This window comes from Enhydra lutris, unplaced genomic scaffold (genome assembly GCF_002288905.1).
Source record: "Enhydra lutris kenyoni isolate GAN:26980312 unplaced genomic scaffold, ASM228890v2 scaffoldscaffold24, whole genome shotgun sequence".
Taxonomy (NCBI): Eukaryota; Metazoa; Chordata; class Mammalia; order Carnivora; family Mustelidae; genus Enhydra; species Enhydra lutris.
The window spans coordinates 6,262,447-6,274,996 of record NW_019154108.1 but is presented as its reverse complement, the minus strand read 5'-3'; the positions used below and the strand labels follow the sequence as shown (position 1 = coordinate 6,274,996).

The 12,550-nt window shown below is 46.0% G+C and overlaps 1 protein-coding gene across 1 annotated transcript; it reads left to right on the top strand.

The window, feature by feature from the left end:
* The first annotated feature begins 4,527 nt into the window (after positions 1–4,527).
* Positions 4,528–5,037, top strand: LOC111150923 (gremlin 2, DAN family BMP antagonist). The gene has a single exon (XM_022508612.1). The coding sequence runs from the start codon at positions 4,531–4,533 to the stop codon at positions 5,035–5,037; it is 507 nt and encodes a 168-aa protein (XP_022364320.1). The 5' UTR covers positions 4,528–4,530.
* The last annotated feature ends 7,513 nt before the right edge of the window (positions 5,038–12,550 follow it).

The following is a 12,550-nucleotide window of genomic DNA, read 5'->3' as shown; positions in this document are numbered from 1 at the left end:
GAGCTTCATCCCATTCGCCACTCACGCACAGCCCGGCACTGCCTGGACCTGACCTCTAAAACCCAACGAGGTCGAGCTGGGAGTGAGTTAATCAGCTCAGCTGAACCCTTGGCCTTCGGTCACTTACACCTTTTGGCAGGGAGGATCCAGCACTGCCGCAGCCTTTCCTAGAACGTAGGAGGCGTTACGACTCAAGAGCCTATTGCTCTAGAAAAGGCCGATGTTCTAGAAAAGGGCCAGTGATCCTTTAGCTGCCTCTGTACTATCCTGGCCTGTGCAGCCCTGTTCTGACACCAAGAAAGCCCGGGCCCCAGGGCATTACTTAAGAGGAAAGTGCTTTTGCTTCCTCTCTCTCTGCCCAACCCACTTTGACCAACCCACACTGCTTAGCAGATCAGCATTTACGGTCCCGGCACCCCTTGCAAACTGACAACGTTGTCAGCCCCCGAGGATAGTTAATAAAACCAAAGGAATAATTTACGAGTTTCTTCTGAGACAAGCCAAACACAAGATGTGTGGATAAAATGAAGGATATTCGTGCTGTGGTACCAACTATTATGGCAATGCTCCTGAGACGTTAATTGTATGCGAACCACTTCTCTGAGTAGCAAAGTGATTCAAGGCAAAGGAAGACTCTGAGGGCTAAATTCAGGGTATGGTGGGGCCACTGACATGTGTGTGTGAGTGTGTGTGTGAGAGCGAGTTAGCCAGCTGAAGAAAGAGGCATGCATGTTCACTCCCCTGAGAACCCCCGCATACATAGGGGCTAGAGGAGATGCGCTGTGAGCAAAAACTCAGTTGCTTTGGTGCCCTTGGTTGGAATGAAAAGCATAATGGTCACTCCAGCAAAATACCTCTTGCCTCCTTGCCTGTCCTGACACCAAGATTCCAGATCCTTGGCAACGTTCCTGTTGCTTTGTGTGAAGGAGTAAAGAAATGAGATGGAGGGAAGGAAACCCCCAGTTGGCCCCAGTCACCAAGCGATATCATCAGCCTCTTTTCCTGCTCTTACAAATGGGAGGTTTGCTTTCCTCCTAGGTTCTTGGGAAGAATAACTTCGGGTGATTGCCAGATGTTGTGAAAATGTTTCAAAGCGTTCAAAGAAGGCATGTTGTTAATCATCACATCTAATACTGTGAATCTGAGAGTTTTTGCCCCAAATTGATCGAAACATGTTTTAATTCTGTTCTCTCTGACAACAGCTAGGACCTGTTGAATAAAAGCACGCATCGTTGAGCCTATCAAAGATGCCTGTGAAGCTGTTCCTGGAACTAGGGGGGTTGAGGACCAGGCTGACTCTGTAAATCTTTCCTGGCTGGGACTTGCAAACTTTTGGTTGTGTTTTTTCAGAATGTTAATAATTTTAGAAATTATTAAAATGGAACCAACATACTTTCTTTTTAAGAGACTATTGAGATCACAAATCATTCTGCAAGTATAATAAACTGTATAAGTTGAATGAGTCCAATACTCAGTGCTTGCCATGAATCTGCTGGGAGCGTGGCCATTTTCACGTGACAATTCATGTGTGGAACTAAGGAGGCATAAGGAAAGTTCTTTAACAGTTCGGCCTCAAAATTTCAGTAATTGTATTCAGTATTGTACTCAGTAATTGTATTGCCCAAAAATGCTTTTGCAAAAAAAGAAAACCTTTCCCTTTTTCCCTCCTCTGTTCTCAATATTTTTACTTCTCTTGCCTCTTGTCATTACACTTACCCTCTTGGCAGTGTCACCGCCTGGAAGAATCCTATTTGGAGTTTAAGACACTCGTTAGCTGTTACTTCCTGGGCCTCTCCTGTTCCCTGTCCAGGAGGAACCGATGCTCTTTCCCTGTATCCCCACCATCCCCTGCGGCACTGGCCCGTGGAAGCCACCGGAAGCAGTTCTTTGAAACACAGATCTCAAACTCCACCTCGACTCTGCTGGTTTGGGGGTCTTTTGGGGGTGGAGCTGAGGAATCTACATTCTAAAGCATCCCAGTGGTTCAGATGTTCTTGGCTGTGCAAACCTATCCCATTGTGCTTCCATACTCTGCAGGCCGAAAGGCATGGTATTTGTGTGTCCTTCAACACGTTATTTATTGAGTATCTACTTTATACCAGTCACTGTTCCGACTGCAGGACATACAGTGTGTTTAAACAGGTGGTCCTTCTTTCTTGGACCTTATATTCCAGTTGCGGAAGTCAGACAATGCAAAAATCCATCAGATCTTTCAGTACTCTCTTATGGGATGCTAAGTGCCATGGAGGAAAACAAAGCAGGGATGAAGGAGACAGTGAATGGCAGGGCTGTGATGAAGTCACCCATGAAGGCCTCACCCAAGGTGGCGATAATTGAGCAAAGATTTGAAGACGGTGGTAGAAGGCCATGTCAACATCAGGGGAAAGGCAAACGTAAGGCCCTAGAGCAGAAAAGTGCCACATACCTTCTGGAAACAGAAAGGTGAGCAGGGTTGCCAGAGCAGAGCAAGTAGGAGAGTGTTGATGAGGAGGTCCATGGGATGAGAACAGGGAGAGCAGATCTTGTCAGGGCTCGTCCGACTCTGGAAGAACTTTCTCTTTGTCTCTGAGGGAGGTACTGGAATTCTCAAGGCTTATCAGAGTTTGTTCCAGAATAAATACTCAGTGAAACTTGATAAATGAAGGAATTCTCTGCTGTGTGGTTTCCAAAAGCCTCTTGTGGTTTACACTTAGATTAACAATAATGACATATAGGAATATTTTAGCATAGATATTTTAACACAAAATTTTTTTAAAAGATTTTGAGTGAGTGAGTGTGAGAGAGAGATCACAAGCAGGGACAGAGTGAGGGAGAAGCAGACTCCCCACTGAGCAGGGAGCCCAGACATACGGCTCAATCCCAGAACCCTGGAATCATGATCTGAGCCAAAGGCAGATACTTAACCAACTGAGCCACCCAAGTATCCCTTAACACAAATATTTTTAGCTATAGTATAGCTACCCTTACCTGGAGCCAGGATTCAAATATTTCACATACTGGACATATGATCTTGGTAAGTTGTGAAGCCTCTACATGCCTCAGTTTCCTAATCCATAAAGTGGGAGAAATATTAATACCTATTTCATAGAACTGATATGTTTATACATGAAAAGAAACTGTAAGAGGGATGGGTTTTGAACACCAATAAATACTAACTATCATTATTAGCAGAAACATATGTAAGACATTGATAATAGTTCAGGGGGGTTAATATATTTAATATTAAATTTATTTATATTTATATAGATTATATTATTATAATTATATATTTATGTTATATAAATATACATTTAATATTAAATAAAAATTAAATATAAATGTGTAGTACGCATTATAGAACTATATAATGATATATATACAATTTCTACATGCCATTTTGGTGTGTGCATGTTAAAGGAATGAGAGTCTCGTGCAGTTCTCGAGGTAGTAAGATATCCAGGGAAGTAATGAATAAACGTGAATATGATGACGAGGATGACAAGGGTAATGAAGGAGCTGCAGTCCTCAGCGATCATCTTTGCTGGGGGGGTGGGGGAGGGTATTGCTGTCCCTGGAGGGATTAATGGAAATGTAGCAATGGGAACTGAATTAAGCTTGAAAGAAGTCCATCTTTCAGGCAGTCTTGGTTTGCTTCCTACAAGACCTGATTGTAAGGAAGCTCCTCTCAAGCTCCCATCCCTGCACACTTGGGTCATGAGGCCCTAATACACAGAAGGCAGAATCTATTCATGTGGTTACTGTTGCGTTCTCTAAGGCCGTTTTAATAAGGGCCTTGGAGAGTTCTTAATTCACGACTGGGAAGTGGTTTCCACTCCTAGACTCTACTTCATGACTCTCTTGAATTAACTTGAATATCTTTGTGCAGAGGGTCAATGTACTTTTCTATTCCTAACAATTACCAGAGGTGTAAATATTACTTTCCCCGGTCTGTGCCCATTCGTAGGTTAATACTTATTTTAAAGAAACTTGTGACCCACACCCCACCCCGCTTGCCTTTTCTTTTTGCTGAGCCTCCTGAGCGGATCCGTGTCTCCTTTTGGTGGCTCCGGTGACAGGTGCGTGACTCCTGGACGTTCCTTAGCGATTGTGCGACCGTGGGCCAATTCCTAACGTCTGCGTGCCTCAGTTTCCCTGCAATGTAGGTATAATAACGGCCAACTTAGACGTGTTTTTAGGATCCCATGAGGAAAACACGTGATGTGCGTGGGACAGGACTTGTCACCTACTAAATGAAGATGCAGGGAAACGCAGTCGCTATGGCTGGCACGGCGGCCAGCGGGCGTGGCTATCGTTGGCGACCTTCGCCTTGTCGTTCTTCTGTAGTCCAGCCCTGTGAGTGCTCTGTGTTCTTTTCTGCTCGCCCCCTCGCCCCTCGCGTCGCCTTTCGGAGGGCGTCCCCCACCCCCCCGTCCCCGCCGTCCGGAGGGGCTCCAGGCCCTCTCCCCTGCAGCCGCCGCACCCGACAGCAGCTCCTCTCCTGAAACCAGCGCCGCCCCAGCCAACCCCTCTCACTCTTCTCTCGTTCGCAGGATGTTCTGGAAGCTCTCCCTGTCCTTGTGCCTGGTGGCCGTGCTGGTGAAGGCGGCCGAGGCCCGGAAGAACCGGCCGGCGGGCGCCATCCCGTCGCCCTACAAGGACGGCAGCAGCAACCACTCGGAGAGATGGCAGCACCAGATCAAGGAGGTGCTGGCCTCCAGCCAGGAGGCCCTGGTGGTCACCGAGCGCAAGTACCTCAAGAGTGACTGGTGCAAGACGCAGCCGCTGCGGCAGACGGTGAGCGAGGACGGCTGCCGCAGCCGCACGGTCCTCAACCGCTTCTGCTACGGCCAGTGCAACTCCTTCTACATCCCGCGCCACGTGCGCAAGGAGGAGGAGTCCTTCCAGTCGTGCGCCTTCTGCAAGCCGCAGCGCGTCACCTCCGTCCTCGTGGAGCTCGAGTGCCCCGGCATGGACCCTCCCTTCCGACTCAAGAAGATCCAGAAGGTGAAGCAGTGCCGGTGCATGTCCGTGAACCTGAGCGACTCGGACAAGCAGTGAAGCCCCCGCGGCTCCCCGCGAGCTCCCCGGGCCGCCGCCGCCGCCGCCGCCGCCGCCGCCGCCGCCGCCGCCGCCTTCGTCCCCGTCCTCGGAGCCCGCGCGGCGCTGCCCCGTGGCCCCTCCGCTGCACGCGCGGCTCCCAAGTGGAGCTTCGCCGCCGCGTCCGGTCGATCGCGGGACCCCCGCGCGCCCACCCCCTGCGCGCCCCCAACGCGTTGCGCTCCCGGCCCGAGGGACGCGGCTGGAAACCCGCTCCGCGCCAGCCGGCGGCCGGAGAGGACCTTCGGGGGCCGCGCGGCCAGTCTGGCGTTGATGTTTCCACCGTGTGGAAAAGCCCGGCTTTCCCTGGCCTCCCCCGACACTCCAGCTCTCGTCGCGCGGAAGTGAAGGATGCGGCGCTCGGCCCTGTCCCGCGGGGCCCGGGGGAGCCTCCACTCGGTGAAGGGGGTACTGTCCTCGTGCGGCGGCGATGCGGGCCTGGACCGCGTCCCCGCGCGCGGAGGGGAGGTTCTCCTAACCAGCCCGCTACCCGCTACCCGAGAAGACGACTTGAGCCACTGGGATCATGAAATGGGCTTCGCTGGGAGCCTTGCTCGCAGCAGGCCGCCCTCTCCCCCACCCCCAGCCACCACCACCTCTTCTTCCTCACCCCCCTCCCCCCACGTGTGGACTCCGATGAACTCCGGTGTGCATGCTATTACCGCTGCAATTAGAATATTATTACACACAACGGTCTCCGTATTAACGCTGGTTTTGTAACTGACCGGTATTGTAAAGGGCTGTGCAGAAGCGCTATAGACCTATCCATGTATCGTCTCACGAGTTTGGACTCCGGCTTTGCAGCACGGTTCTGAGTAAGGCTCGGCAGGGTTGAGCTCAGGAATAATGCCCGGTCAGCAGTTCACTGGCCAGGACCTAGTCTTACATTGGGCAGGGAGATGGCAGGTGATCTCACATTGTGATCTTACGGTGAAAACTGTTTCACTGAAGGTACTAAATAAATCATCGCAGCACAATGTGGGAAGTGAGTTGGGACAGATGGGTGTAGGGAGGGGACTCACTGGGGAGTCTTTCACAGGGAACTTAAAAGCCCTGTGATGTTTAATAGTCGTATTTGCCCTGAGGAGCTGTACCACTTTACTGCCGTGACACGAAACAAAAAATATTTCCTGCTAAAAGAGAAAACTATTTAAACATATAAGGAATCAGGTCACTTTGTGCTGTAGGAGGAAATAAAAGATAAAATATATAGAATAGAAATCTAGTTAAGCTATCCTACAGGAGTTTCGTTTTCAAAGAATGGACTTTTTTTTTTTAAGGATGATCAAACATCAGCTTACGTTTCATGTTTATAATGAATTGTTGAGGATTGTATGTTGAGGTCTCTTGGTGTAAGAAAGCTGACATAATTTATTTTCTTGCAAAATTATACTTACCTTGTGTCCCTTTGCTAAATTGCCCCCCAGAGTCTTCCCTGTGAGTAGCGTTTTTGGAATCTGATGAATGTGCATGAGATGCCATTGGTGGGAATCAGCAAACTTTGAAAACCTTTCATTGGTCGTTTCTGAGCACCAAGTCTCATGTGCTACTGCCAAAGGCACTCCGAAAGGCCCACTCCAGGTTTGTGAGACCCTCTACAAACTGCTTGGGGGAATTGAGGCTTCCTGATGGGGGGTCTAGGGGCATTCACCTGGAGAGCAAGGTGTGGCGTGTCCCTGAATCTCTTTCCTGCCCCTGAACTGCAGGTTTCATTTCTGTCTACCCCGTAACTCCATGAGACCCGGAGCACAGTATGCTGCTGTAAAAGGGGGTATTGGTTTTAGAAATGGGGGATAGACAGCCCTCCATCAGGAGGCAGAACTCAACAGAAATCCTCGAAGGCTGGAACCTTGGGATGGGAAGAAAGAGCAGAGAGCGTGTCCAAGTTGAGAATTTATTTTTGCCTGAATTGGAAAACCTCAAGTTAGACACAGTGCAGAACACACGGCAGAAAAGCTGTGAAGGAAGGAGGCCCACATGACTGAAATGGAGGCCAGTGGAGTAGAGGAGGTTGGGAGTGGATGGGATTCTCTGGCTGACTGCAAAGCCAACCCTTTCATTTTATTAACACATAACCCACGCAGATAGAGGAAGGATTAAGCTATGAACTCACAGAATACACACATGAGTACACTCTCTTTGAACCCAGTTGTGGGTGTAGCAATGGAAACAATATGATATGCTGCAGGGTTAAGCTCCTTCTGGGGGTTCTTCTATGTACAAAGTTTACCTTCTAATGGCTCAAATTGTATTTAATTTTTTTTTTGGTTTGTTTATAAATGAAGAAAAGCTCTAAGTATAATGTAATTATTTTATAGGTGTACTATTAAATTATAGAACAAATAAAGATACTCTAGGATTCTTTGTGATCCTGGTGTGATGTGCGATAAAAATGGGATTCAGCATTTGTTTCCGTGACCTATGAAGGGAGCACTGTGTGTTCAGAGGGCATGTGTCCCGTCACGGTGAGTTCAACCTTTAGCCTACGACATGCAACCTCCTCTGGGACCTGGCGTCTTCGAAGAGAATCAGAATCAGGCATTTGAAGAGCAGAGGTGATGGGGATGGCTCTCAACCCTGGTCTTGGGCGATTTCTAAGCCTCTTAGAGAGTACTCAGCAGCTGAAGACAAAAATCTTGAGCTCTTCTCTTTGTGTTCTTTGAATAAGAAAAAATGAATGAGGAAGTGTTGAGAAACTGCTGCAAATACAAGTTCATCTTCCTTGGAATGGCCAGGGCACCACCCTTGTCTCATGGACAAGCCAGAACTTGCCTTGAGTTTGGTCCATTTTCACATTCACTTTTCATGTGCTTCAACATTTCTTAATTTAAATGCTTTCCAGTTTCATAGTGTCTCTATTTTTCAATGAATTGACTTACATCCCTTCAAGTAATTCAATTGCCAATAAAACAATAAACACTGTAATAAAATTGTATATGGTTGATTTACTGTATGGACTTCAAAGGAATTAAATTTAACTTAATAATAAATATCTTAGTTTATTAAGTGGGAGAGAACATTCCACTTAGATGAGGTTAAGATATTTCAATTTATTTGTTTCTGAAGTTGGCTAATAGATTTTTTTTTTAAGATTTTCTTTATTTATTGGACAGACAGAAATCACAAGTAGGCAGAGAGACAGAGAGAGAGAGAAGAAACAGGCTCCCTGCTGAGCAGAGAACCCAATTCGGGGACACACAGGCACCCTGGCCAATAGATTTTTAAGTTATAAAGTCAATGAAAATGAATTTTTGCTATTGAGTGAATGTATGTATTCCTGGAAAGCTCATTGGACAATTGACCTATCACCTGACGATTAGCTTGACATAGGAGATAACCGATAAGACCAAATCATAAAATACAGCTAAAATTTGTTGATCGTCAGGTTATAATTTGAATCCTTCTTAACCTCCACCACCCTTCCCACCCTCTTCCCCCTATCTCACTGCCACTACTTCTCAAACACCACAAGCCATTTACCAAAAGAGAAAAATGGGAAACCAAGTAGTTTTTGTTATGGTGATGATGGTTATATCCATTGGCATTTCCGGATTGCTGATTTCTCTACTACTCAGTCTGGGATACATAAGGGGAGTTGGGAGTGGGGGAAGACAGGGAAATAGCTGTAATGTCATTCCTTGGATCTCAAGGTTTCTACCTGATCTGCCTTGCCCCCCTCAACTTTTAGGGCCTTATTATGTTTGATAAACTCTTTAGTGGGAGGAGTAGGCTGAATGTGTCTACCCCATCTTGACTGTAATCAAAAGTCTTATGAACCTTTGTAAGATTTACTACCTATTCTCTGAGGTTTATAGTGTATAAACCTTAGAGTTTGGCGTATATATTATGTGTAAACCAAGACCTCCAACATACGTGCCCCATATCTCTCATCTGGTTCTATTACATGTTGTTGATCATATGGTCAATCAATTTTATGCCCATAAAATCCAGGTTATTTTAGATTACATCTTGGTAAAGGGTATAAGAAACTTGGGTAGACTTGAGGGCAAGATCATAAACCATCGTTTATCCCATGGGAATGCCAATAGCATCCACCTCTCCTTCCTCATAAGTGTGGCTAGAAACATTTGCTAGATCAAGTGCTGGAGCCTATTGTAACCTGTTCTAGCAAAACAAAACCAAAACTAAATAAGCAAAAAATACACTGAGCACAGTAGCTGCAGCTGGGTCTCCTGTCTTACCACCTGCCATGTTCTATTCGATCTTTGCAGGAGCTGACCTGATGAAATACGTGGGATATGGTAGGAGTTATCACAATATTCAGCTCTCCGAAAGTTTCATTAGTTTACTCCATCCTCTTTGGAAATTCACTCTTTTCTCTGGGTTAGCAAGTTTCAGAAAGTTCAACTTACACCTCCTCACTACAATAGCTCTTACTCAAGAAATCAAGGAATCATTGTGAAGGTTCTTCAATTATGCATTTGGAGATTAGGGTGTCCCTTTCACTTATGCATTTCGTGATTAGGGGTAAAACCAGCAGATTAGTCAATAGACTACTGGGCCCTCTGAGAACCAGACTTTGGCGAGGATTCTGATGGCCCTTATATCCCCCTCCCTTTAACAGGGAGCCGTGTTGGTTTATTGCACCTCCAGGGATTTATGTAAATTCAGAACCAATGTTCAACAATCTTCAAAAGTTCTGAGGATTCCTCTTTTCCCACATAGCACATTTACCTGAGTAACTAGTCTTAACTCTCCTGGTTAAGTACCTAGAGAATAACAAATGAATATATCTGCCCTGGTATGAAAGGGTCCTGACTTCTAAAGAATCAGCCCCTTCAGTCAGTGGGTTCCAATCTGATCCGGAAACGGAGCAAGGAATTGTGATTCTTACTGAGATATTGCCCTCTGTCTCTGATAATCTGTCATTGATTTCTTGTGACTATATACAGTAAGTAATATCCTTGTTGGCAGCCCATCTCTCATATCCAGGAGCACCATGTTCTATGACTCAACTCCCAGCCGGGACTCTGTGGATGCCACTCCAATCCCATAACTCTTTGCAACAATTGTGTCCACAATACTCCTGAAACTTAAGCACTGGTCCCTGGCTTATATTATTTTGAGATCTTGCCATTCTCAGGCTCCTCAGGGAGCCTAGTTTTTTAACAGCATCTCTTCCTACTGTTAGCCTTGGGCTCCAGACAGCTGAGCTTCTCGTACTGTTGCTGCTCCCAAAACAAGCACAGGCAACATTGCTTTGCTGAACATAGGCTTTCCTGGGACTGTCATTGGCTGTTGGGTTTTTTTTTTTTTTAGCAGATACATTGTAACATGCCCTTTTCTCTGAGCCTGAGGATCCTTTCCTCCACCATCTATCGTAGAAGCTCTTACATTTTTTTCTTTCATTAAATGTGGATCAGTGTTTGTGGTACTCTAAGAATCATGCCAGTACCTTATCACTGTCCCTGGGGTATTTGCCACAGTGTTAAATCCTGAATCATGGGGGAGTACGCCCATTGTGACACCTACACTCTGCTCCCCCTCCTTGATCCAGCACCTTGAGGACACAATACCATACTTACTTACCTGGCTCCTGCAGTGCCTTTAATCTTATCCCTTAGCTAACCCAGCACAACCCAAGTGGGGGAAAAACTCACCTCAAAAAAAAAAAAAAAAAAAAGGAGCAAGAGGCAGAAGAGTGAATTAGCGATCTGCCTCATTTGTCCTAGCAGTAAGGGCCTCCATTTTTTATTGCACCTTATTAATAGCTTTTTTTATTTCAACTTGGTTAGATTTTAGTTATTTTATTTCTCCAAAAAGGGATTTTATTTCTCCAGAAAGGGATTCTCTAGTATCTTCTGTGCTTTTTTCAAGCCCAGCTAGCATCTTGATAGTGGTCATTCTGAACTCTAGTTCTGACATTTTACTAATGTCCATATTGATTAGGTCCCCAGCTGTCGGTACTGCCTCTTGTTCTTTTTTTTTTTTCTTGAGGTAAGTTTTTCCATCTTGTCATTTTTTTCCGGAGAAGAATAGATGAATGAGAGAGCAAAATACTTAAAGAGTAGGAATGACCCTAGAAAAATATACACTAACCAAATCAGAAGAGACCCAAAACCAAGGGTAGAAGAAAGGGGAAAAATATATCTATATATATGAATGATTGGACTGATGAATAGAACAGAGCCACACACTTGATTTTGGATGTATTTTCATCTGTTAGAAAAAACTGCCTCCCAAAATTTTAAAGAAAGAAAATTATACACACACACACACACACACACACACACACACACACACACACACAAGAGTAAACGCAATGGAGGGATGGAATATGACTGTAAAGATGAAAATTTAAAAAGATTCTTAAAAAAGGGATTGATAAGAAGTTGGTTAAAAAAAGAGAGAGAGAGAACGTGATTAGGCTGGAGACTAGATCAAAGCCATATGCTAGATTTAGGGTATTTTTTCATCTGTTAGAAGAAACTGTATCCCAAAATTTTAAAGATAGAAAAACTTATATGTACACAAAAAAATAAGGTTGAATACAGTGAAGGGATAGAATATGACATAACAATGAAAGTTAAAAAAGATTTTTAAAAAGGTATTGATAAGATAAAATAGTTTTAAAAAGATTCGGGACGCCTGGGTGGCTCGGTTGAGCAGCTGCCTTCGGCTCAGGTCATGATCCTAGCGTCCTTGGATCGAGTCCCGCATAGGGCTCCTTGCTCGGCGGGGAGCCTGCTTCTCCCTCTGCCTCTGCCTGCCATTCTGTCTGCCTGTGCTCGCTCGCTCTCTCTCCCTCTCTGACAAATAAATAAAATCTTAAAAAAAAAATAAAAAAAAATAAAAAGGTTCAAATAGGAAAGAGGAAAAATTTTAAAAATAGAGTAGGAAAAAATTAAAATTAAAAAATTTTAACTTTGAAAGACTAAAGAATCATGGGGAAAAGCCATGAATTCTATGTGCTGTGTTCCCTTAGCTCTGAAGTTCTGCAGTTCTCATTGATTAGTGAAATTGGTCTTGCCTGGACTTTCTTGCTGATATTGTGCGGGAGGGGCCTGTTGCCATGATTGTCAAATGTCTTTGCCGGAGGCGGAACCGCACCGCCCTTGCTAGGGGCGGGGCTAAGCAATCTGCTCGGTTCGCGCTCGGAGCTTTTGTTCCCTGAGCGCTTTCCGTACCGCTTGGGAGGACGGGAATGAAGATGGCGGCCACAGGGTCTCCGAGGAGGAGACCGAGGAGGAGCCGAGAGCTTGGGGCCCCCAGTCCTCACTGCGACCTCGGAGAAAAGCCGTCAATCCCTCCCGTCTCCCTGGTCTCCGGCCGGGCTCCGAGCTCCCCCGGCCTGGACTGAGCGTTTCTATCTCTGGCGCACGGCTCCGTGTGGAGTCTCCAAACCCAGCAGATTCCTGCAGTGCGCTCCTGTGCCACTCTTCCGGATATGGAAGGTAAGTCTCCCCGGATCTGCCACTTGTAGGGGTCCCTGCTCGAAGAGTAATGGCCCAAC